This window comes from Sarcophilus harrisii, chromosome 4 (assembly GCF_902635505.1).
Source record: "Sarcophilus harrisii chromosome 4, mSarHar1.11, whole genome shotgun sequence".
NCBI lineage: Eukaryota > Metazoa > Chordata > Mammalia > Dasyuromorphia > Dasyuridae > Sarcophilus > Sarcophilus harrisii.
The window spans coordinates 355560343-355585600 of record NC_045429.1 but is presented as its reverse complement, the minus strand read 5'-3'; the positions used below and the strand labels follow the sequence as shown (position 1 = coordinate 355585600).

Here is a 25258-nt window from a genome sequence, read left to right as displayed (position 1 = left end):
GGGATCAGGAATTAGAGAAAATAAAAGAGTGACAATTATAAAGCTTCCCCCCCCCCCAAGTCCCATATTTCCATTTTTCTTACCTGTTATTATGTTCTTATCACTTTCATGTATCAGATGGATTCTCGGGGTCCCTTCCAGCTGTCCAGGGCACTGAAACCACAATTCTCTGTATCAGGTGGCTTTACTAAGTGCTCTTCAGTGGATGACTACTGATGCTTCCCTTGGTGATGGGAGGAAAGGCTGTGTCTTTGAGCCATTATTTAAGCTGAGTTTGAGGATCCTAACTAAATCATTTTTATATAACTTTCAATAAATTAGATTGTTCAACTAAACAACTATTGTTGTTTATCTATAAACACACTTTGTAAATGGATAATACAAAATTTAGATAAGACATAAGTCTTCATGGAGTTTGTGATACTGTTAGGTGAATGTGACAAAAGCACACAGGTCTGTAATTATAATGAAAACCATACAAAATAAGTGCATCAGAGAGATGGGGAAAAGTGCTTTGTGAACTCTGTGAAGAGGAAAAGTCATATTGAAGGGTGACATGAAGAAAGGCTTCTTGGATGAGGTAATATTTGAGGGAGCTTTAGAGACAGGCTAGCAGAGAGTGAGGGAGAAGGGCAGTTTAGACATGTATGGGGAAAGTTATATATGGCTATATATGAGAAAATTGGAGCAATCTAGATTGAAATATGGAGCATGTGGGAAATTAGGTTAATGTTATCAAGATAGGCCTTGAATGCCAGGCAAAAAAGTTTGAACTTGATTCAGGAGGCAGCAGGAAATGAATGACATGACCAAATTATCTAATGCATGTGGCTTGCAGTCATTTCACCTCTTAGGTCTTAGTTTCCTCATCTATAAAATGAGAAGTTCAGAATCACTGAACCCTAAAATTCCTTATATCTTTAAATGCTATAATCTCATGTAAAAGCTATTCCTGTGTTCAAGGAGATAAGGCAGTTTGGGATCATGGTTAGGTAATGGACTTAGAACTGGAGTCAAATCATCTCAGGCATCTACTAGGTTTGTAAATCTGAATAAATCATCTAACTTTTCTGAGCCTTAGTATCTCTATCTATAAAATGAGAAAGATTAAATTTCATAATTTTAAAAATTCTTTTCAGCTTGAAATCTATGATTTTATGGTGGGCCTATGAAGTTCATGTACAGTGCGAAGGATGCTTTAAGAAGTGGGATGATCTATTAGCTGGCATATTGCAGTCCTCCATTTGGGTTTTAATGAGTACCTATCCTAAAGTGGTGGTACTGGGAATAGAGAAAAGGGGGACAGACATTTGGACAATTATATTAACTGCGTTTGTTTAGAGATCCAGAATGTCAGTTTCTTCTCCCTCTCTATGCCATAGCATGATGGAGGTCTCTCAGGCTATTGATTTAATTCAATTCAAATCCATGATAATTTCATTTGATTCAATAAATATTTATTAGGGGCATAACATGGGCCTAGCTAGGTATGGGGGTTACCAAGTCTCTGCCCCCAAGAAACTTAAGTTCTATATGGAGAAACAGAAAATTAAATACTAAATATATACAAAGTAATTTTGGCTGGGAAAATAAGATAAATGGATAGGATGGAGTAAGAAATTGAGTACATGAGAGAATAGGAGAGGCTAGTGGAACAAGACAGGCTTCCTGCAAGAGATGGCACTAAGGCTGAATTATAAATGAAATAAGGGATTCTGTGAGGCAGAGGGGAGAAGGGAGGTCTTTGAGGGACAGCTCTAGCAAAGGTACAAAGACTGGAGATAGAACAGCATGTATGGGGCACAGCGAGCCAGATGGTTTGAATGGGGCCTAGAGTATGTGAGTGTAATGGGCAAGAATTCTAGCAAAGTTGGATAGTCAGATTGTGAAGAGCTTTAAAAGCCCCAAAGATGTGCTTGTATATTATACTAGAGACAAAAAAGGAGTCATGGGAACCTTTTGGGAGAGGGAGAGAGATACGTCCCCTTATGCTTTATTAATTTGGCAGCTCTACAGATAGGGGATTAGGAGGAGAAGTTGTCTGAAAGGGAGATAATTGTCAGGGAAGCTGAAGGATAAAGAAGGTCTGAACTATTTGAGTGGAGACAGGGCAATAATGAACAAAAGAGGAAGAATCAACAAGTGGATTGCATAATTGTGCCTTCATCTCTAAAACTATATTACTCTTGTAGGCATCTTATATGTTCCTATTTATCTATATGTTGTCTCTTGAGAGTAGGGACTTTTTTCTTTTTCTTTGTATTTTCAGTACTTAAAATAATGCCAGAACCTAGTAATCAATAAAAAAATAAATGTGTGTTAATTGGTTGATTACTATAAGGGGTTAGGGAAAGAGAAAAAAATGAAGATCTCTCCTGGGATGATGGTCCCTTATTATAAAGAAGAAAGGAAAGTCTTAGAAAAAGAGAATGGATTTCATATACACAGAAAGATTCCTGCTCTTTGGAAGTCTTAGAGATGTTGGAAATCACTGATCAGGTATGTTCCAGTGGGGATTCCTTTTGTATATGAGTTAGATAGGATAGTAACAAAAGCCTCTTTCAACTCCTAATTCTGTAAAAGTGGCAAGGAAAAAGCCCTAAGAGAAAGAGAAAGTGCCCTAGGAAAATTTGAGGAAGGGGAATAAGTGAATGAGGAAGAAAAGAAACCAAAAAGTAAATCTCTTATCAAAAAGAAATTACAGGATCATAGGAAATGAAGAAAGAGATGTCCAGAGAAATATAGGAAGACTTGTATGAATTGATATATAGAGAAATTAGAAGAACCAGGACAATAAATAATAATGATAATAGCATTTACATAGCACCTTCAGCTTTTCAAAACACTTTACGAATATTATCTCATTTGATTCTCACAACAACCTTAGGAGGTGGGTGCTATGGTTATTTCAATTTTTCAGTTAAGGAAACCAAGACAGAGGTCAGGTGATTTTCTCAGGATCACACAACACAGCTAGGCTGAGACTGTATTTGAATTCAAATATTCCTGAAGCCAGATCCTGAACTTTATCCACTCTACCACCTCATAGCTTCTGAATTATATAAACAGTGACTACAATAATATAAATGGAGAAATGCTGAGAGACATTTGAACTCTGATTATTGTACTGGTCATTCTAGGTCCTCAAGAACAGATGCTAAAACACATTTCCCTTCTCTCAGTAGAGATGTCATTGAGTGAAACCTCTACCTGAATAAAGGTTCTCTTCACAACATCTTTGACAAATGATCATCCAATCTTCTCTTGAAGACCTCTAGTAATGGAAAATATATGATATTAAGGCCTACAAATTCTAAATCTATTTTTATATAGCCATGCCACTCTCATTCCCTGTGTTAGCTGCTTTTGTGCAAATATTTTTTCATTGTAAGGGAAGGATTGTGTGTTGGAGAATTATTGTAATGTTGAAAAAATTAAAAACAAAACAGCTACTACACATGATATGCTATATACCAGCAAGGACATCTCTGAAAGATGCTTTTTTTTTAATCTTGGAAATTATTGTTGTAATGTTATCAATTAACATGTATGATCAAATAAAAATGTATTTATTCATCTTTAAAAAAAAAAAGAAATCATTATTTGACTTTTGCTTTATCAAATCCCAGGTGGAGTGCACTTTGGAATTTGTAAAATGCCTTTCCTTCCTTGTTTGCCTCTAGGACTAAATATAAGCCCCTCTTCTTATCATTTGAAGTCCTTCCATCACTTCTTTTCTAGCCTTATTATATGCCATTGTACTTCACACACACTAGCGGACAGGTACATTCAGCCTTTTTACTATTTCTCATACATGGCATTCCATTTTTCCTTTCCATTTCTTTATATGATGAATCCTCCATGTCTAAAATGCATTTTCTCCTCATTTCTTAGAATTCCTAGTTGCCTTCAGGGCTCAGCTTGAGTGCTACTAGCTACATGAACATTTCTGGATTCTGCTCCACCCCCTCATCCCCCAACCAGCTGCTGGCAATCTCCCTCTGAAAAAATCTGGTGTTTATTTTTTATATAGCTATATAGATATAGGTTGCCTCCTTCATATAGATATATGTTACTTGTGGGCAGGAGTGTTTTACTTTTGTCTAAGTATCCCTAATACCAAATTCATAGTAGGCACTTAATAAATGCTTATTGGTTGTTTGATTGGTTATGATTTCCTTTGATTGTATTAACATCCCTGGGATATGGGCAGAATTCCCCTAGGGCAGTCCCAATCAGAAGGCTCCTTTTCTGTTAATAGGGATTGGATAAGGCTCCTGGAATTCAAGCTTGAAATTTTTTAGAATCTGACTCCCTTCTCCCTTTCTCCCCCCCCCCCAAAAAAAAATATTAAAAAAATCCAACATATCACTAAACTTGAAGTCTTCATTTACATGTAACCTGATTTCCAACTAAGCTTGAGGTATTTTATAATATATTTTTTTATATGGAACTTTCAAATAACTACCGCAACAACTACTTTTACAAAGCACCCACTATGTGCCAGGTATATGCTAACTCTTTTGCATATATCTTACAACAGGGGGAGGAGAAGGGCTATTATTATCCCCATTTTGTAGATGGGAAAACTGAGGCAATCAGAAGTGAATGAATCTGCCCAGAGTCAAAGTTAGAAAGAGCCCAAGATTACTTTGAATTCAGATGTTCCTGACTCAAGGTCTGGTGCTCATCTACTATCCTGCCCAGATGCCTAGGGCATTCAGCATTCGAAACCAACATGATTTTTATCAGTAGAAATGAAATGAAATGAGACCCATTATTAACATTTGTTTTGTTGCTGTAGCTAAGGACTATGGATCTTTTTCAAATGACTTGCAACTGAAACCTTCCATATGTGTATTCTTCCCAATAGAAGGTGAGCCCCATGAGACCAGACACTGCCTTGCTTTTGTGTTTATATCCTTAGAATTTAACACATATCTTTTGCACACAGTACATAGTTCATTGCTTCAATGTTTCACTCACTAATTCATTTATTCATGGAGGTGAAGGAGAAAGAATTGCATGGAAAGCTTGTTCTATCATGTTTCCAGACTTGCTTGAATTCCAAGAGCCTGATGGAATGAATTTATCTCTGTTGGATAAGAGACTGCTTCCTCGATGTTTGAACTGAAATTTATCTTGTTTCCTGAAAAAGAACTTATTCCCTCTTGTGTATTCTTAGGTATAGTCTAATTTATGTAACTTTTCCGATGTCTATTGTCTCTTTATCTGGTTAAATGGATTTATCTGGGAGCTATTATTTGTGATGGTCTTTTTGTGTAACTAGGATTTGGTGGGAAGTAACTAAGCTGGTGAGTGGAAACAACAGGATGCATTTCTTTTAAGATTGACAAAAAAAGTAGATTTTCTTCTGAATTTAAGACAGCTCTCCAGAGATAGTTGAAGGGATTAATTCTGGTCATTTGCTCACTTTGGAAATGGACACCAAAAAGAACAAACATGGCTCTTTTCCTGCTCTCTTGAAATTTGGAAATCCCAGTCTTCCTTAGAGACGAGTGAGCTAGATTCCAGTGATATCTATTTAGCTTACTTAGCTTGGGTTTATACATTTAGATGTTTATGTACATATACAATTACATCAGCACCCTTGGAGGAAATCTCAGGGTACACGATATCTAGGAGTGAGTTAGAAAAACCCTTCTCCAAAGTCCCTTTATGGCAGCGAGGAGACCCTGCCTCCTTGAATTCTGTAAACTCTGGAAGGTCTGACCAACTTGGACTATATTCAGATGCTGGTAAGGCAAGGGAGCTGTGTAATTATGTTCCAAGGACCAGTCTGACTAAGTTTTTGGAAAGGTTCATCACCAGTGGAATGACCAATAGGTGATATTATTTTCAATCAGAGTAACTCATGAAGTCTGTTTACTAAAGTGTGCAGGGGATGGTGATTTGCTTGGGTGGAGAGAGTGCCCATATTGCTGACATCTCAGGTCTTTGAAGCTCTGGAAAAAATTACAGGTATATCATCTTTCTCTCCTAAGTAAGCTTACCATTGCTTAAATATTACTCAGTCCTTTCCAGAAAGTGTTTCATCCCACTCAGCCCTTTTCATCAGCTGGCTGCATCTCCAGCTCTGAACTTTGGGGTCATTCTGCCCTCTTTGATTAATTCCACTTCACCCTATTTATTGTCCAGAATGATCCTTTGGTCTGTAAAGCACAGAGGGAGTTAATATAGAAAACACAATTCTCATGGGTGGGGAAGGGGGAAAGAGAGAGAGAGACTTTCCATAGGACAGAATCAGAAGGAACATGTAGAAACTGCAGAAAGGCAAATTTAGACTTGATGGCTGGGAAAAACTTCCCAACAATTAGTGTTGCTCCAAAGCAGAAAGGGCTGCTTGGGGAGGCAGTGTGCTGTCTAGAACTGAACATCTTTCAAGCATAGCTGGTTAACTAATTGACAGGAACCTGGTAGAGGGGATTCCTGTTCAACCCTGCCCAGCCTAATGGGATCATCTCTAAGATCCTTTACAAATCCAAGAGCCCGTGATTCTATATCCCTTAAACCCAAGGACAAGGCAGCTAGGTGATTAGAGTTCTGGGCCTGCAGTTAGGAAGATCTGAGTTAAATCCAGCCTTGGACACTAGCTGTGTGACCCTGGATAGGTTATTTAACTTAAAAATCTGTCTGTTTCCTCAACTATAAAATAGAGATAATAATAATTCCTACCCTCCAGGGTTGTTGTGAGGTTATGGAATAATATTTATAAAATATTTTAACATAGTACATGACCCATAGTAGTAACAACACTACCACCACCACCACTACCACCACCACCACTACTACTACTACTATTAGCAGCAGCAGCAGCTAAAATTTTCCAGGATCACTCTTGACACTCTACCATTTATTCTTTTTTTTTTATTATAAAAGTTTGTCATCTGTTGTAAGTCTGTATTAAAATGCAAGACAGTGGTGGAGGTAATATGGAACATTAGTTTCCTGTTTCACCAAAGAGGAAGACAGAAGGGGAATATTGGGAAATAGGTATTTCATTAAAAAACCTCAAGCAATGACTAAGACCTGAGCGAAGGCCTTAGTTCATAAAATAGGCCCTAATTTCTTTACTTTTGGAGCAATTTGGCTGGAATATCAAGATAATTGTTTGCCTGGAATATCAAGATAATTTTTGGCTTTCAAATTCATCTAGGATCTTTATGATCTTAGGGATATATAGAGAATGGTGCAGGAATATATGTAGATGGTCTAAATGGCTCATTCAGAATAGAAAAGTCTACTTTGGAATGACCAGGATGTTGTTACCTCTAAAATATGAAGTTGTTGTACTAGATAATTGTTTAGTGGAAAATGCACAGGAAATAGAACCAAAGGGCTTAGGTTTGAAATATGGCTCTGTTGCTCGTTACCTGTGTGATCCTGGGAAAGTTACTTCTGTGGATCTTAGTCAATTATAAAATGAGATATTTGGGTTAGGTGATCTTTGAGATCTCATCCAGATATCTTTCTGTGATTTGAACCTACATTAATTAAATTCTTCAGATTCTAGTAAAATGAGACAGTGGACTTAGTAGAAAAATCCTTGGACCTTTGGAGGTGCTTAATTAAAACTTGTTTTTTAATTGATTGGTGCAATCAATGCCAGTCACTAATTGAATGATCTTCTATAATTCCTATCCACTTTCTCAGCCTCAATTTTCTCATTTGTCCTAAGGAGTTGGAATAGATGATCTCTAAAGTCCCTTCCAGGTCTGATATTGTATGGTTCTGATGTGATCTTTGATGTGGGGTTTGTCACCAAATGATGGCAGGCACCAAAAATTAGGATTCGGTCATGTGAAGAATTCACAATGGCCATTCTCTTTGGGAAAAGGTAGATTTGTTTAGGGGAGTGGGTTACAGACAAAATGAAGGGATACAATAGACACTGGGAATAGTAAATAGGAAATAGAGTTGGGAGAGCATACGAAAGACCAGTTAAATCCTCAGTGGAACTCAAAATTACTCAGTAGAAAGGGAGCATTTTATGAGGTTGGTGTATGTCCTCAGCTGTCAGGCTAAATGCTGAGAGTTAGCTCGCTGAAAAAAGCTATTTATCTGTAAGGAGGAGTTAGCTGTAGGTGGGATTGGGAAGCTTAATGGAGTTAGGGGAGATACCATGTGAAGGAAAAACTACCATAAGGCAGAATTCCATGGCAGGCAGACCCAAAGGTAGCAGCAAAACCATGGGCCATAAGTTCTTTTATTGGGAAAATTTAGCCTCAGGGTCTTGATATAACTTGGATTTTTAACTGGATTACTTTTAGAAAGTGGGACCAAGGAACTAAACTGATCTCTATTATTAAAACCTTCTTCCTACTTGCCTAAGGGATTTTGATCAATTCCTCTGCTAACCACATCTAATATTGAAGGACCTCATCAATTCCATGAAATGTTTGATCATAAATGGTAAAAGGACATTATGAGGGAAGATGCTATAGCCTCTAGAGAAAGAATTAACAAATAGCAATATGTATAGTATGGCCTTACATATATATAAGTTGTGTAACAACTTGTGTAACAACATACACATATGTTGTATATATATACACATATGTTTGTATATATGTGTATATATATATTTAGTTTGATTATAGACCTCTAGAGTGGAGTAGGGGGAAAGGAAAAATAGAATAAAAAGTACAAAGCAGAAAACAAAGAAAACTTAGAAGGAAATATAGAAAAGCTGGGTAACTCTGAAAACATTATGTAGTATTTATTACATAGATTCTTTTAAAAAAGCAAACAGTTTGAAATGGAAGTTTATTGTTTTATATTGAATCCTCAGATTTTCAGGGTATGTCATGTTGGACTGCATGCTGTCCAAGAAAAATGTTTCTTTAGAACATTTTTTTTCCCCATTTCCTTCTGTTGGGAAGGGTAAGTGCAGAATAATCTTGTATTATCCAAATTTCCTTTTTTATATATTTGAATGTCTCCTGGTCACTTGAAGAATTTAGGAATTGTTCAATTTAATTGCTATGTTTCTTGGAGTTTGCATTATAGGGTGTGTGTGTGTGTGTGTGTGTGTGTGTCTAGGTGGTCTATGGATTCTTTTGATTAATGCTTTTTCTGTATTTAGAAATTCTGGACTTTTTTTGAAAGCATTATAGTATTCAGTTGTTGTTGTTGTTGTTTTTTGACTTGTCATTTTTTGGGGGACACCTGATCCTAATATTTTCTCTATACAGCCTATCTTTGAGATTAATGTGTTTCTCTTGTGTAGAGGTCATGTGTTTAATATTATTGTTTTTTTCTTCCCTTCTTTCATATTCTTACTTCACTTTTCAATATATTTGTGTTCTCAATCTGCTGTTCTCTTTTGCTTTTGTGGAGAGGCTTACCCCTAAGTGTTCAAACTTTTCCATTCTGCTAATTCTTTCAGCTATGAAATAAATCTGTATTTCTCCCTCAAACTATTCAGAAACATTTTGTCATAGTGCTATATTCTTTTGGGAATCCATTGCCTCTTCAAATGTTGGTTCAATTTCCCATTTTACAATATTTATTCAGAGATATTCAGAGCCATCTAGACAATGGCTATTTTCTGTCAGTTTCTGCTGTCTTTTCTCTTTTACTTTTAATATGTTTTTCTTTTAGTTTATCTGTTTGTGATCAATAATTTCAACTGCGTTTTTTTCCTCCTAAGATACTTGATAATTTCATTATCAGTTTCGTTATTTCAGTCTCTTTTCCTTGAGGTCTGGTAGAGACCAACATAACTACTGGTGCTTTGTCCTAGTTTCTTCCATTTAAAAAAGTTTCTCTGGCTGAGAATATGTATTGTAACTATAATAGTGCACTAAAGCCCTGGGCAGAGTGTGTTCCTATTTTCCTATATCTCTATCTCCTCTGTATTGGGGTGGGGAATTAGAGGCAAAATTGTGTTCTCTTGCTTTTTGACATAGAATGATGAGGTGAGGGTGGGGACTTGTAGCTTGCTGAAACTGCAACAGCAACAAGGAAATTGCTATGTGTATCCCACAACACAAGATCCTTGGTTAGGTTGTGCTGCTCTACCAGATCATGAGGGCTGACAGGGGAGATGTTGAGTGAATAAATTAGGAATTTGTATTTAACCTTTCCTATAAATGTTAGCTATTATTTATCCTTTCTGCATATTCCTTGTTGCTTATCTGGGGAAGTTATTGTCCAAAAAATGAGATAAGATAATTTTGGTTGACAGAGTCACTATTACAAGGATTTACTGAAAAGAACAGACTGATCGATTAGTTTAGGTCTTTTGGGCCAGAGGGAGGAAACAACTAAAAAAGAACTTTTATTTATTAATTTTATTAATATTTATTATAATCCATTTGTGAATTTTGTTTATATTTATTATAAATTTAAGAGATGAATTATTTTAGTGAGAAGAAAGATTTTGCAGGAGTTTGGGCTTGAACCAGGAAATGAACTTGAACCAGCAACACTTCAGATCCTGATATAGAAATAATTTGGATTCAAATGAGAAGAGACTTTGTTGGCAACTGATAGAGGGCAAAGCCACCTTAGATTGAGAGAGTAGGTACAGCTTGAGGAGCCCTGGAAAAAGTCTTTGATGAATTAAACTGTATTAAAATGGGGCAGAAGTAAGTATACCAGTAGGAATCACTTTTAAAGCTAGACAAATTTGTGCTCATTTTGACTAGAAAATAAATAATAACCTGATTTTATTTTTTTTTTATCCAACAGATCTTAACCTTCTAGATGTGTGCTGATAAATGTTTAACAACCAGCTCTCAAAAATGTTTACACAACAACTTTCAAAAAGTTTAATCTATATTAACATTTTCTTCATCACTTTATTAAGTCTAATAAATCAATAGTACAATAAATCAAGCCCTGATCTGCAGTATTTGTTGATTTTTTTAAGGTATAAATTATCACAATGAAAATTGAACAATCAGCTCTCATGAGCTGGTCCAAGTTGAATCAAACTCAATCCTGCTAATATAGCCAAATAACTCTTGGTAAGTCTCACACATTTCTTCCAAATCAAGTACCTAATAAGATAGGATTTAGAACTAAAATAGACTCTAGTTCAAATCTCAAATTGGATAGGTGAGGAAACTATGGCCCAAAGAGCTAAAATGACTGATCCAATGAAGAAAGCTTGAATTGAATTGAATTGTTTTTATTGTCATGCCTTTTTAACTTCCTCACCCAGTTTATTCTTGAAATTTGAGTCTGAATGACTTTTGATGGTTTTTCAAAAATAAAGTTCACTCAGAAGATGTTTTCTTTTTTTTTATAGCTTTTTATTTACAAGATATATGCATGGGTAATTTTTCAGCATTGACAGTTGCAAATCCTTTTGTTTCAACTTTTCCCCTCCTTCCCCCTACCCTTTCCCCCAGATGTCAGGTTGACCAATACATGTTAAATATGTTAAAGTATAAGTTCAATACAATATATGTATACATGTCCAAACAGTTATTTTGCTATATAAAAAGAATTGGACTTTGAAATAGTGTACAATTAGCCTGTGAAGGAAATTAAAAATGCAGGTGGACAAAAATAGAGGGATTGGGAATTCTATGTAGTGGTTCATAATCATCTCCCAGAGTTCTTTCCCTGGCCTAGCTGGTTCAGTTCATTACTGCTCCATTGGAACTGATTTGGTTGATCTCATTGCTGGAGATGGCCACGTCCATCAGAATTAATCATCATATAGTATTGTTGTTGAAGTATATAATGATCTCCTGGTCCTGCTCATTTCACTCAGCATCAGTTCGTGTAAGTCTCTCCAGGCCGTTCTGAAATCATCCTGTTGGTCATTTCTTACAGAACAATAATATTCCATACCATTCATATACCACAATTTATTCAGCCATTCTCCAATTGATGGGCATTCACTAGTTTCCGGTTTCTGGCCACTACAAAGAGGGCTGCCACAAACATTCTTGCACATACAGGTCCCTTTCCCTTCTTTAAAATCTCTTTGGGGTATAAGCCCAGTAGTAACACTGCTGGATCAAAGGGAATGCACAGTCTGATAACTTTTGAACATAGTTCCAAATTGCTCTCCAAAATGGTTGGATGTATTCACAATTCCACCAACAATGTGTCAGTGTCCCAGTTTTCCCACATCCCCTCCAACCTTCCACATTATCTTTCCCTGTCATTCTAGCCAATCTGACAGGTATATAGTGGTATCTCAGAGTCATCTTAAGTAGCATTTATCTGATTAATAATGACTTGGAGCATCTTTTCATATGGCTAGAAATAGTTTCAACTTAGAAGATGAGTTTTCACCAAGAAGAGCAGAAAGAATATATTACAGAGTCTTAAGGTAATTCCCAGAGAGAAGTCTTCCAAATATTTTGTGCAAGGAGACTTTATATGAAAGAAATTTTGGCTTATCTGTTTCAAAAGATTTAATGTTGTTGCTTTATGGACACAGCTCAACTTTATCCATTAGAGTGACGAATGCTTGACTTGGTCTTAGAAATTAGAATTGAAGATGTCCTTGATATCTTTAATTTGACTCCCATATATTCTTGTGTTACAGAATAAAAAACTAAGACCTAGAGAAAGGAAATGACTTGCTCAAAGTTGCAAAGAAAACCACTGGAAGAACCAGAACCAGAACTAAGATCCCCTGACTCCCAACACACTGCCTCTGTGTGCAGTCATAACTAGGACAATGTAACTAAGGCTTTGTACTAGGGCAATAAAATTTGGAGTGCGATTTAACAGAATAGAAACAACTGAGCTAGCTCCTAATTAGCAAGAATAATCTGTTTTTAAAAACCCAAGATAGTAGATTGTCTTTCATTGAGTTTATAGTCAAGAGACTTTGATCCCATCTCTGATACTTATCCTGGACAAGTGAAAGAACCCCTCTGTGCCTGTTTTCTATCCTGCAAAATAGATTTGATAATTTTTTCATTAACTTCATCAATTTGTTGTGAGGAAAATTGAACTCATGTCTGCTTGACTCTTGGCTTACTTTCATTCATTGCTCCACCTATCTATTCTTAAGGCAAGCTCCTGTTGAACAGTCTTGGTATCAATATATTAATAATGATAATGGCTGATGGTGAGGAAAGAGAATCATTTATTTCTCTTTTTTTCTACCAAGGAGAAAGCTATTTTAGATTGTGAAGAATAGTACAAAAACAGTGTGCAGGATGATAAGTGAAGAGATGATAAGGGTCTTAGCTGTTATCAAAAAGTTCCAACATCTGGGATAAGATAAATTGCATTTCATAATTCTCAAAGTGCTACAAGATATAATTGCTGAGATATTTATTAGTCACTTTCAGTGATCTTTGAGAATTGATGGAAAACATAATTGGACTAGAGTTATGCAAATGTTTTTTGCCATTTTCCCTTAGAGGAAGAAGGTAGTAAAATTTTCGAATAATACTCTATTGTGCTTGATTTTAATTCTTGGCAAAGTTCTGGAATATAGAATTGAATGGAATAGGGATACCTAGATAGAGAGATTACTAGCAGAGAAAGAAGAGATTTCTGGTTTCCTGCTTCCCTAGGCTGAAAAAAAAAAGAAAGCAAGAAGTTGGGAAATGGCTATTTTACCAGGAAATTCAATGTTTAATGGCTAAATCTGTAGTAATAGCCTTGCCCAATGGACTGAAAGGAGAAGCTTTCCTTGGAAAGTAACTACCTTCCTGGTAAGGAGAACACTGAAACATTGATTTGGATAAGAAACATTGAGCTGGATAACCAGCTATCATTAATTTCGATAGGCTTTTCACCCCTATTGTAAAATCATCTCACTATTTTACTACATAGACGAGTTCGTTCTGACAACTGTTCTACAATAGCTCACTTAATTTCAGGAAGGCGGGCTTTAATTCTTTCTGTCCGGTTTGACTAGCTAAATCGTTATGCAAAAGGTAGAAGGGATAATCTTTGCTTTTTGTCGCTTACAGGATGGAATCTTTCAACGTTCCCTCGCAGTACTTTCTCTATGGAACTCAAATTAGTTGTTTGGGGTGCAAGAAGCTGAACTGAGAGGGATAGAAGCAGGGATAAGCACTGATTCAAGAAGAGGTATTTGTTCTAGGGTTAGAAGAGAGTTCAGAAAGGAAGCAAAGACTGGGTCCTTGAATCAGCACAAAGCATGGCATATTAAGGTTCCAAGGTTCCAAAGTTTACACACACTATTTGCAGCACGTGGTTTCCTTTAGATTTTCTGTAATTTTATGTTCATCCACATGAGACTTACAAGTTCATAAACTTAATAATTGAAAGCTGGAAGGGACATATCTAAATGTTCCATAGTGGGAGAACTCTAATTCAATCTAAGCTGAGATTATTTTTTCTTCAAGACTTGTTCTCCCTCTCCTTCACTTCTTTATTTTTATCAGTGGCATCATTGGGATCATCCTATTGATTGAATTAAAATTTTGATCTTATCTTTGACTTTTTTTCTCTTAGTTTTCACAAATAATCAATAATCAAATACAACAACATGAGAGGTAGGTGCTATTATTATCCTTATTTTACAGTTGAGGAAACTGAGATAGTCAGAGTATGGCCCAAGGTCATACAACTAGTGTCTGATGTCAGATTTGAATTTAGGTTTTCCTGATTCAGGCCTAGCTCCCAATCCAGTGTTTCACATGGTTATAGAAGTTGTAGTTGGGGAATCACGGAAAGAGTTCCTATAGAATTTAAATCTTCTAATTCTTGGACATTCTCTATCTAGTAATTTTGGAGGTCTTACATCAGTTTATGAAATCTTGTGCTATTTTGAGAGTTCTGTTATGTTATCAGTCAATCAGAATGTTCTATTTTAATCCTCTTCTCTCTCTACATTCTCTCCTTTGGTAATCTCGCTCACTCTTCAGTTATTATATTTATGTAAGTCACTGCCAAATCTATCTCTCTACCCTCTAATTTCTCCTTACAACCACTGTCCTATACTTGAAAGTTTCTGCTAGGTACCTCCAAGAGTATCTAAAACATAGTCTGTCGAAAGTGAAAGTCCTCTTTTTTCAAACTGTAAAAATTTTTTAATAGTATTTTATTTTTCAAATACATACAAAGATAGTTTTCAACAATCACCTCTGCAAAACCTTGTGTTTCAATAGATTTATTCATTTTGCATTTCATAATATTCTCTGTCTTTTGTTTGGTCATAAGTTTTTCCCTTCTCCATAAATCTGATAGATTAAATTCTTCCATATTTCCCTAATACATTTATATTATTATCCTATATGTCTAAATCCTATTCACATTTTGACCTTATTGTAGTATATTGTATAAGATGTTGGCCCATATTTAGTTTCTTTCATATGTTTGCCAAGTTTTCACAGAAATTTTTGTCAAAAAGTAAGTTCTTTTAGAAGAAGTGAGTACTTTGGATATATCAAACACTAAATTATTATGGTCATTTACTATTGTGTCTTGTGTACCTAATCTATTCCACTGATCTACCACATTGTTTCTTAACCAGTACTAGATCATTTTGATGACTATTGCTTTATAGTTTGAGGTCTGGTATGGCAAGGTCACCATTTTTTTGCAGTTTTTTCATTAATTCCATGAATATTTTTGACTTTTCTTCTAGATGAATTTTGTTATAATTTTTTCTACCTCTATAAAATTATTTTTGGTAGTTTGATTGACATGACACTGAATAAGTAAATTAATTTTGGTAGAATTGCTATTTTTATTATATTGGATTGGCCTACTCATGAGCAATTGATATTTTTCTAATTGTTTAGATCTGACTTTATCTGTGTAAAGTGTTTTGTAAATTGTGTTCATTTAGTTTCTGGACTTTTCTTGGTGGGTAGAGTGTCCAGTATTTTATATTGTCTACAATTATTTTCATTGTAATTTCTCTATCTCTTGCTGTTGAACTTTGTTGGTAATATGTAGTAATGCTGATTATTTATGTAGATTTATTTTGTATCCTGCAACTTTGCTAATTTTTTTTGTCAATTTGTTTAATTTTTTAATTATTTCAACCAATTTTTAACTAGGTTTTTAGTTGATTCTCCAGAATTCTTTGAGTGTACTATCATATCATCTGCAAAGAATGACTTTTGATTTTTCATTACCTTTAATTCCTTTAGTCACCTTTTCTTCTCTTATTGCTATAGCTAACATTTCTAGTACAATATTGAATAATAGTGAGGATAATGGATAGATATGGTTCACTTTAATATTTGGGAAGGTTTCTAGTTTATCCCCATTACAGATAATGCTTGCTTATGGTTTTACATAGATATCATTTATCATTTTGAGGAAAGCTCCACTTTTTCCTGTGCTCTCAATTTAAAAAAATAGTAATATGTGCTGTATTTTGTGAAGAGATTTTTCTTCATTTATTGAGATAATCATGTGATTGCTGTTGGTTTTGTTATTGATGTTGTCAATCATTCTGATAGTTTTGCTAGTATTGAATTAGTCTTGTATTTTGGTGTGAATTTTACCTTGTCATAGTATATTATCTTTATGGCATATTACTATAATTTCCTTGTTATTGTATTATTAATTTTTTTATATCAATATTCATTAGGGAGTTCATTGATGCTTGTTCAATTTCTTTTTCTAAGATAAGGTTATTTAAGTATTCTATTTCTATTAATCTGGGCAATTTATATTTTTTAAAATATTCTTTGGTTTCACTTAAGTTGTCAGATTTATTGTCACATAACTGGGCAAAATGTTTCCTAATAATTGCTTTAATTTCCTCTTCATTAGTGGTGAATTTATTAATTTTATTTTTGATATTATTATATTGGTTTCTTTCTTTAAAAAAACTAGGTTTTGCAAAGGTGAATGTTGAAAACGATCTTTGAATCCAATATAATAAAAATAGCAATTCTACCAAAATTAAAGAAATTAGCTAACACTTTTGTGGTTCAGGGTTTCCAATTTGGTGTGTAATTGGAAAATTTTAATTCATTCTTCTATTTTTTAAGGTGTATGCCCAATTCATTCATGTGCTCTTTTTCTATTTTATTGATGTAAGAGTTTAGAGAAATAAAATGTCCTCTAAGTACTGATTTGGCTGCATCCTATAAATTTTGGTATGTTATCTTAATATTGTAATTCTCTTTAATAAAATTATTGATTATTTCTATTCTTTGTTTTTTGACTTATTAATTTTTTAGGCTTTGATTAGTTTCTAATTAATTTTTGACCTATCTTTTCACTGTCCTTTATTGAATATAATTTTTGTTTCATCATGCTCTGAAGAGGAAACATTTAATATTTCTGCCTTTCTACATTTGACTTTGAGGTTTTCATGCCACAATACATCAATTTTTATGTACATATCATGTACTATTGAGAAAAGGATATATTCTTTTCTATTTCCTTTTAATATTTTCTAGCAGTCTGTCATATCTAATTCTTCTGAAATTCTATTTACTGCCTGAATTTCTTTCATGTTTATTTTATGATTTAATTTATTTAGTTCTAAGAAGGAAAAATTGAGACCCCTAACTAATTTAGTTTTGCTCTTTATTTTCTCCTGTGCGTCAACCTGGCTTCTCCTTTAAGAATTTGGATGCTAGTCCTTTGTATAGTGGCAAGGAATTGGAAATTGAGTGAATGCCTTTCAATTAGGGAATGGCTAAATATGTTATGGTATCTGAGTGTAATGGGATATTATTGTTCTGTAAGAAATGATGAGCAGACTGATTTTAGAAAAGTCTGGAAAGACTTACAAGAATTGATGCTGAATAAGCAGAACCAAGAAAACATTGTACACAGTTACATAATTATGTGATGATCAACTGTGATCGACAGCTCTTTTTAAAAATGAAGTGATTCAAGGCAATTCCAATAGACTTGTGATGGAAAGTGCCATCCATATCCAGAGAGAACTATGGAAACTGAATGTGGATCAAAACATAGTATTTTCACCTTTTTGTTGTTATTTGTTTGCTTGTTTTTTCTTTTTCTTGGGTTTTTTCGCTTTTAATCTGATATTTTTGCATAACATGATGAATATGGAAATATATTTAGAAGAACTGCACTCGCTTAATCTATATTGGATTGTTTGGGTAAGGAAGGAGAGGGGGAGAGGGAGAAAAATTTGGAAGACAAGGTTTTACAAAGGTGAATGTTGAAAACTATCTTTGAATATATTTGGAAAAATAAAATGCTACTAAAAAAGAATTTGGATGCTATATATGCCATTTGGTGCATATATGTTTAGTATTGATATTATTTTGTTGTCTGTAGTACCTTTTATCAATATATGGTTTGCTTCCTTATCACTTTTAATTAGATCTATTTTTCCTTTTACTTTGTCCAATATCATGATTGCTATTTAATCCTCCCCCTTTGTTGATATTCCCTCATAGTCATTTTATACCTGCACCTTATTTCTATGTATATTCCTTCTAACTGCCCTAAAAATGGTGATAGTTATTGAGAATTATAAATATCACTTTCTCATGTGGGGATGCAAATAGTTTAGCCTTGTTGAATCATTTAAGTTTTTTACCTTTTTATGCTTCTTTTGAATCTTGCATTTGAAAATCAAAATTTTTGTTCAGTTCTGTCTTTTCATCAGGAAAGCTTGAAAGCTCTCTATTTTATTGAATAGTCATTTTTATTTTTGAAGAATTATGCTCAATTTTGCTGATTCTAGCTCTTTTGCTTTCCAGAATATCATATTCTGTGTTCTTCGATCCTTTCATGCAGAAGCTGCTAAATGCTGAGTAATCCTCATTGTGGTTCCATGATATTTGGATTGTTTCTTTCTGGCTGCTTGCAATATTTTCTCCTTGATCTTGGAGTTCTGGAATTTGACTATAACGTCCCTGGCATTTTTCATTTTGGGATCTCTTTCAGGAAGTGATACATAGAGTCTTTCAATGTCTATTTAATCTTCTGATTCTAGGATACCAAAGAATATCTAAGATATTCTCTTCTTTGATAATTTCTTGAAGTGTGATGTCAGGTTCAATTTTTTTTTTATCATGACTTTCCAGTAGCCTAATAATTTTAAAATTGTCTCTCATGAGACTATATTCTAGATTAGTTGTCTTTCCACTGAAGTAGTTCCCACTTCTATTTTTTTTTTCTGTTTTTGATTTTGTTTAATTGATTCTTAATATTTCATGGAGCCATTAGGTTCCGCTTATCCAATTCTAATTTTTAAGAAGTTATTTTTTAGTTAGCTCTTTTACCTCATTTCCAATTTAGTCAATTTTATTTTTTAAGTAGTTGTTTTGTTTAGTAAATTTTTGCACATATTTTCTTATTTTTTGTGTGCTTCCTTTACCAAGCTATTGATTCTCTTTTTTAAAAAAAATGATTCTTTTGCATCATTCACTTTTCTTCTTCTTTTTTTCTTTCAAGGTGAGGTTCTCATTCTTTTTTATTTTGTGGCTCATCTCTTTTCTTTTCTTTTTTTCTTTTGCTAATGCAATTGAAGTTAAGTGACTTGCCCAGAGTCACAGAGCTAGGAAGTGTTAAGTGTTAAGTGTCTGAGGGACCAGCTTGCTGCTCCCAGTTTATCTTTTCTAGCTTATTTCATTACTTTTAAAGTTGAGCTCTGCTCCTGGAGTAAAAGGGTATGGTCCTAAGCTGCTTGTTCCAGGGGCTGCAGGCACTGAGGCTGTGGAGGCCTGGTCACTGACTTGCTGTTTCTCTGGGGCCCATGGGAGAAGCCCTTGGTTGGCTTGGTATTACAATAGGACTACAGGAGACCTGGAGATGCATCAGGGCCTGTGGGGAGCCTGAACACATGCCCAGTGCTGCCTTGGGACCCAGCATGGGTCTTGTACTGTGCTAGGGTCACAAGGGCCCAGTTGCTTACCTGGTATTATGCTGGACTGATGGGGGATTGGATCTACACCGGGGCCCTGAGGGTAGGGATAGGGGAGGAGCATACCTGCTCTACATTTTGGGATCTTGGTCACTTACCTGAGCTAGGATCAGGTCTCCTTCTAGTTTGCTGAGGTAAGGCCTACTCCTATCTTGCCAGGGCACTGCCTTCCCTGGAGTCCATTCCCCTTTTACCCGAGACAGACCTTTCCTGATGATCTTCCAAGTTGTTTTGGGCTGGGAAATTGTTTTACCTTGTCTTTTTGTTGAATCTGCCATTCCAGAATTCATTTTTAGGTTGTACTTGATAGTTGTTTAGAGGTGAATTTTGAGAGTTCAGGGAATTTCCAACTTACTCTACCATCTTTGATCCTGGAAGTCCATGATCCCCAAATTTGGTAAACTTCTAATGACATGTGTTCCCCATATTTAGTAGTGCAGGTATGTTTCCTAGATTTGGCAAACAACTGCCAATGAACTATGTCCTTCAAATCTGGTAAACAACTTTACCTCATAGTTTCCTTTCATTATCAACTTAGGTAATCAATCACCAATCAGAACTAGGGTGTAATTGGCTAATCATTATAATTAGAACTAGGGAACACCCACTGGAGATGCTCAGTTTCAGCCTGATCTTAGATAATAGTTGAAGCTGGCTCCTGTGGTCCTCCTCACTGAGACTCAAATATCCTACATGTCTGATTAGGAGCTGTGCTAATTGATTCACAGAGGTTTTCCAACTTGTGGTAGTGGTCCAAACACATGACCTCTGCCTGGGTGGAGAGGGAGCCTAATCACTGAGTACCAGTATGAGACATACTTATTGGAGAGCCGATAATAAACTGGGTTAGTAGTTTATTCCTGTGGAATTGATGTTCATATTGTCTAATACATGATAATGGCCCATGTTGGGCGCCAAAATGTGGTGTTTTTCTTCTTTAAAATATAATGGTTCTCTGTGGGAGCAGGTTTCTTGGGGAGGTTTTCTGGAGGCAGCCTTAGTTTCAATTAAAAGTAATAATCACCCAAATGCTGCCAGGTGCTAAAAGTTCAGATGTTTCATTGTATCTTTCGATATTGACCGGTTAGTTTTCTTAGAGGCCTTTCTCTCTCCTTGGTTCTAAGAGCTCTTGCAGCTTTGCCCTTTGCTTCTGCCTTTGTTCAGCCTCCAGCCAGCACAAAGGTGGAAAATGGAATGAATCTCCCTTGCCTCCGAGTGAGGGCTTGTGGGATCCGAGAGTGGGATTATGGCTTTCCTCCCAGAGTGCTCTCTGGCCCTAAGAGCTTCTTGCTTATATGAGCTCTCTAAAGGTGTGAACACAAGCATTGTTTCTATCAGTTACACTTAGTACCTTGTTTCAAGTTCTGGCCCATAACATCTTGTAGGATCAGATCAATCATACTGAACCATGCTAAATTAGATAATTATTATCTCAATCAACTCTAATGACTTAACACTTTGTAAGGATTCCAACACATATTGTCTAATACATAAGGAAATGTTTATACACATTTGATTAATGAAGTCTGATTGCAAGTCTTGAGGAGTATAAATCTGCCTAGTATTTCTGTCACACTACTTAGCATAAGTAATTGTAAATCTGTTTTGGGTCTGGACACTGTCACAAAGGAGCTGGGGAGAAGGATGGTGGGGTTGTTGTTGGTGCAGCTAAGAACAGACCCTCTTCTTTGTGGCATGGGAGTGTTCCTCAATGTGCTTAGGCGGTTTGGAGGAGGGGCAACAGGAAAGAGAAAAGTTTCTTGGTCTTAGCCTGCTGATGCTAAAATTCAATTAATGGTCAGAGAAAAAAACAAGTAAAAGCATGCAAAATAAAAAACAGAAGAAGAGTCCAGGAAACTTTTGGGTAATTAAACATTATCTGGAAATTGTATCAAAGTGAATCATAGGGAATTTCCTAATCAGAAGTGGCAGGGGCCAAGTATTTATCTCTATAAAAGTTACCTGGGTCTTGGACTTCTCACTGATTCCTGATTTTCTTCACAGTCCCATTCACCTATCTTTCTACAGGTAAGTCTCCTTAACTTGAGCCTACAATATGGAATCTCCAAGGTTTTCAGATAGTAAGCTTTAAAGTAAAGTGTGATCCATGGATCAATGGATTCATATAAATCCATTGGTTTGACTTTGTTCAGGAGACTGAAGTTTTGACCCATTTTAGTGCCCTTGTGGACACATGTGGAGTTATGAAACCTGACTTCCAAGTCTAAGTTGGTTTAGCTCTGTGTCACAGTAGTTTTAAGTGAGCTGGAATTGTATAAATGTTCTTTAAGATTCTTTCCAACTCTGAAATTCTCAGGATCTCAAAAAAAAGGAAGGACTAACTCAATGATATAATTAGCCAGGTGTTTACAGATCCATTGTTCTTGACTAGGGTGAGAATCTTGTTCATCCAGAAAGTCATTCCTATTGTAATTCAGTTGTTTCTACCTCTTTGTGATCTCTTGTGGGGTTTTCTTGGCAAAGATACTGGAGTGGTTTGGAATTTCCTCCTCCAGATCATTTTAAACTTGAGGAACCTGAGGTAAACAGAGTAAAGTGACATGTCCAGGGATACACAGCTAGTAAGTTTCTGAGGCCAGATTTGAACTCAGGAAGATGAGTATTCCTGACTCCCACTAGGTGCTCTATCCACTGAACAACTTAACTGCCAGAATCATTCCTAGATAAGCTCAAATGAAAAATAACCTCTCTCAATGACTCTAACTTATCTACACTAACAAATAAGGATATTAAAGAAAGCTTCTCAGCAGTGATAAAAACAGTAATAACACTAATATTTCAATAATATGATACTAATATTCCTATTAAATACAATAGAAGGCAAATTTACATACCAATAACTTTTATTCAACAGAAAAAAGCAGTTATTTTTTCTCATCTGTGCAAAGTCCAAGGAATATTAAATATAAAAGAACAGCAAGGTAGCAATTTATCTCAAGACTATTTCAAACTGAATTTTCTCGAATAAGATGAGAAGAAAGAGATGGCAGTGATCTCAACATCAATTATAATAGCACAAATGGGTTATCCAAAAGTTAATTGATTTTAGGCTTTGGAATACAGGATTGTTTTTGTTTGTCCTTTGTTCTCAAAGAGGCCCATGACATCAGGGAGATGATGCTATGACATTCAAATAAATTGTATTTAAGTGAGGGAGGGCTGTGCAGGGCTGTGCAAGGTCACCTGCCTCACTTTCCCCTTCAGAGCTACCTGGATCCAGTGGCCAGCTATTGATCATTGGAGATGGCCCTGGAAAAAGTGGGAGATCTTGGTCTTTTTAAGTTAAGGTCTTCAACAGGTCTCAATTTGACAGTCCCATTCAGAGCAGAAAATGTTTTCCTGTGATTTTCCTCATTTTTTAAAAATCGTTTTTTTCAAAGTTGCTGGAAGGTGGAAGGAGACAGTGTGTGTGTGTGTGTGTGTGTGTGTGTGTGTGTGTGCAAGCACATATGCATGTCTACATGGAATGGGACAGGGTGGTGAAGGATGGAATAACCTCCAGATTTAATTTTAGCACAGTTAATCTAAGATTGGTAATCAACAAGGAGAGAATCAGGAACTTATTTAGACATAGTCCTTTCAACCCAGACAGAAATTTAAGTAGTAGAGGAATGGAGACTTGACAGGGAAAGGAAACATAGAACATAGGATAATGATTAACGATATAATAACTAGCACTTATACTGACAGCTAACATTTATATTGCACTTTAAATGTTGCAAAGCAATTTTTATATATTGCCAGTCTCATTTTATCCTCATAACACCCTTAGGAGAAAGGTGCTGTGATTATTCTCATTTTATAGATGAGGAAACTGAGGCAGAAAGAGGCTAAGTGACTGCTCAGGATCTCACAGCTAGTAAGTGTCTGAAGCCAAATCAGGTCCAGTGGTCTATCTGTCTGCCTGATCATAGAATTAAAACTGCAAGGGACTTTAGTGGTCATCAAATGCACCGGGTCAATCTGTCTTTTCTCCCTTTTTAGGCTTTTAGAAGATTTGTGAAGATGACTGATCTGGAAAATTCTTGTGAAACGATAGTTAATATATTCCACCAGTACTCTGTGAGGACAGATGATTTTGACACACTTTCCTTTAATGAGTTCAATAGGCTTGTGAAGGAGCAATTTCCCAACTGGCTTGGGGTGAGTAGATTCATTTTTGGGATGGATCAATTGCACTGATATTTCTAGATAGGCCCTGGAGCTCCTTTCTCCATATTTTAGCATCCTGAATCAGCTCAATGCTTGGATGATATTTTGGCTTAGCTACTCTTAATCCTTTTATGTCCCAAGCCAGATATGATGCTAGCAAATTCACCACAGGCTGATTCTGGACCTGGTGGGGTGGAGGGGTGGGAATCAAAGCAGATTTAGCAAAAGAAATGTATTTATATAGAAGTACTTTGTGTTTGTTAGACTAAATTGAAGGAAAGAATGTCTACCGATTTTTTTCAAGCAGATCTGGAAATACATAATGGGAAGTAAAAAGAAAGCTAGTCTATGCTCTCTTATTCCCTACATGCTTCTATAACTAAAGAAAAAGTTCCTTAAGTAACAATTGTTTATGAAGTAGAAAGACTGAAAATAAAATTTACTTCTTTAGGGATAGGGATAAAAGGAAAACTGACTTTAGTGCTTGAACTCTAACTCTATCCAGTGATTGACCTCCTGTCAATATGACAAGCTTGGTCTGGTATGGGAAGGCTTCTTTCTTTCTTTCTTTCTTTCTCTCTCTCTCTCTCTCTTCCTTCCTTCCTTCCTCTCTCTCTCTCTCTCTCTTCCTTTCTTCCTTCCTTCCTTCCTTCCTTTCTTTCTTTCTCTCTTCTTCTTTCCTTTCTTTCTTTCTTTCTTTCTTTCTTTCTTTCTTTCTTTCTTTCTTTCTTTCTTTCTTTCTTTCTTTCTTTCTTTCTTTCTTTCTTTCTTTCTTCCTTTCTTTCTTCCTTCTTTCCTTTATTCCTTCCTTCCTCCCTCCCTCTCTTTCTTTCTCCTTTCTTCTTTCCTTCTCACCACAATGTATCCCATAGTTAATTAATTAATCCTAGAATCTAAGACCTCAGTATATGGAGAAGAGAAGACACTAAGATGAAGAGTATGTTTGCAGAATCTTGGAGAAAATTTATTAATTTTTGTGATCATGCTCTCCAATAATCTTTTTTTCCCTTTTTTTTTAAGAGAGTAAATGATCCAGAATTTATCACAAACACCTTCCGAAGTGTGGATAAAAATAAAGACAAACAAGTCGACTTTGGGGAGTTCGTGAACTTGTTGATCCCTCTGATAAAAGCTACTCATGATCATCTTCATGAGAGACATCATAACCACTGAGAGAATTGAGAATCTGCCCATCCATCCCTCTCTCTCTTCTCTAGATGAAGCCTCTCTTCAAACCAACCAAAATTTGAATGCATGATGAGGTCTGATAATAAAAAAGGTTCTTGAAAATTC

At 35.6% G+C, this 25258-nt stretch overlaps 1 protein-coding gene across 1 annotated transcript; it reads left to right on the top strand.

Annotated features, from left to right (window-relative positions):
• The first annotated feature begins 28 nt into the window (after nt 1-28).
• Nucleotides 29-25258, top strand: LOC105750368 (protein S100-A12). Its single transcript, XM_012548148.3, is given in 4 exon segments — nt 29-2499; nt 23798-23956; nt 24986-25105; nt 25107-25258. Coding segments are annotated over 4 exon segments (417 nt in total). The 5' UTR covers nt 29-2478; the 3' UTR covers nt 25224-25258.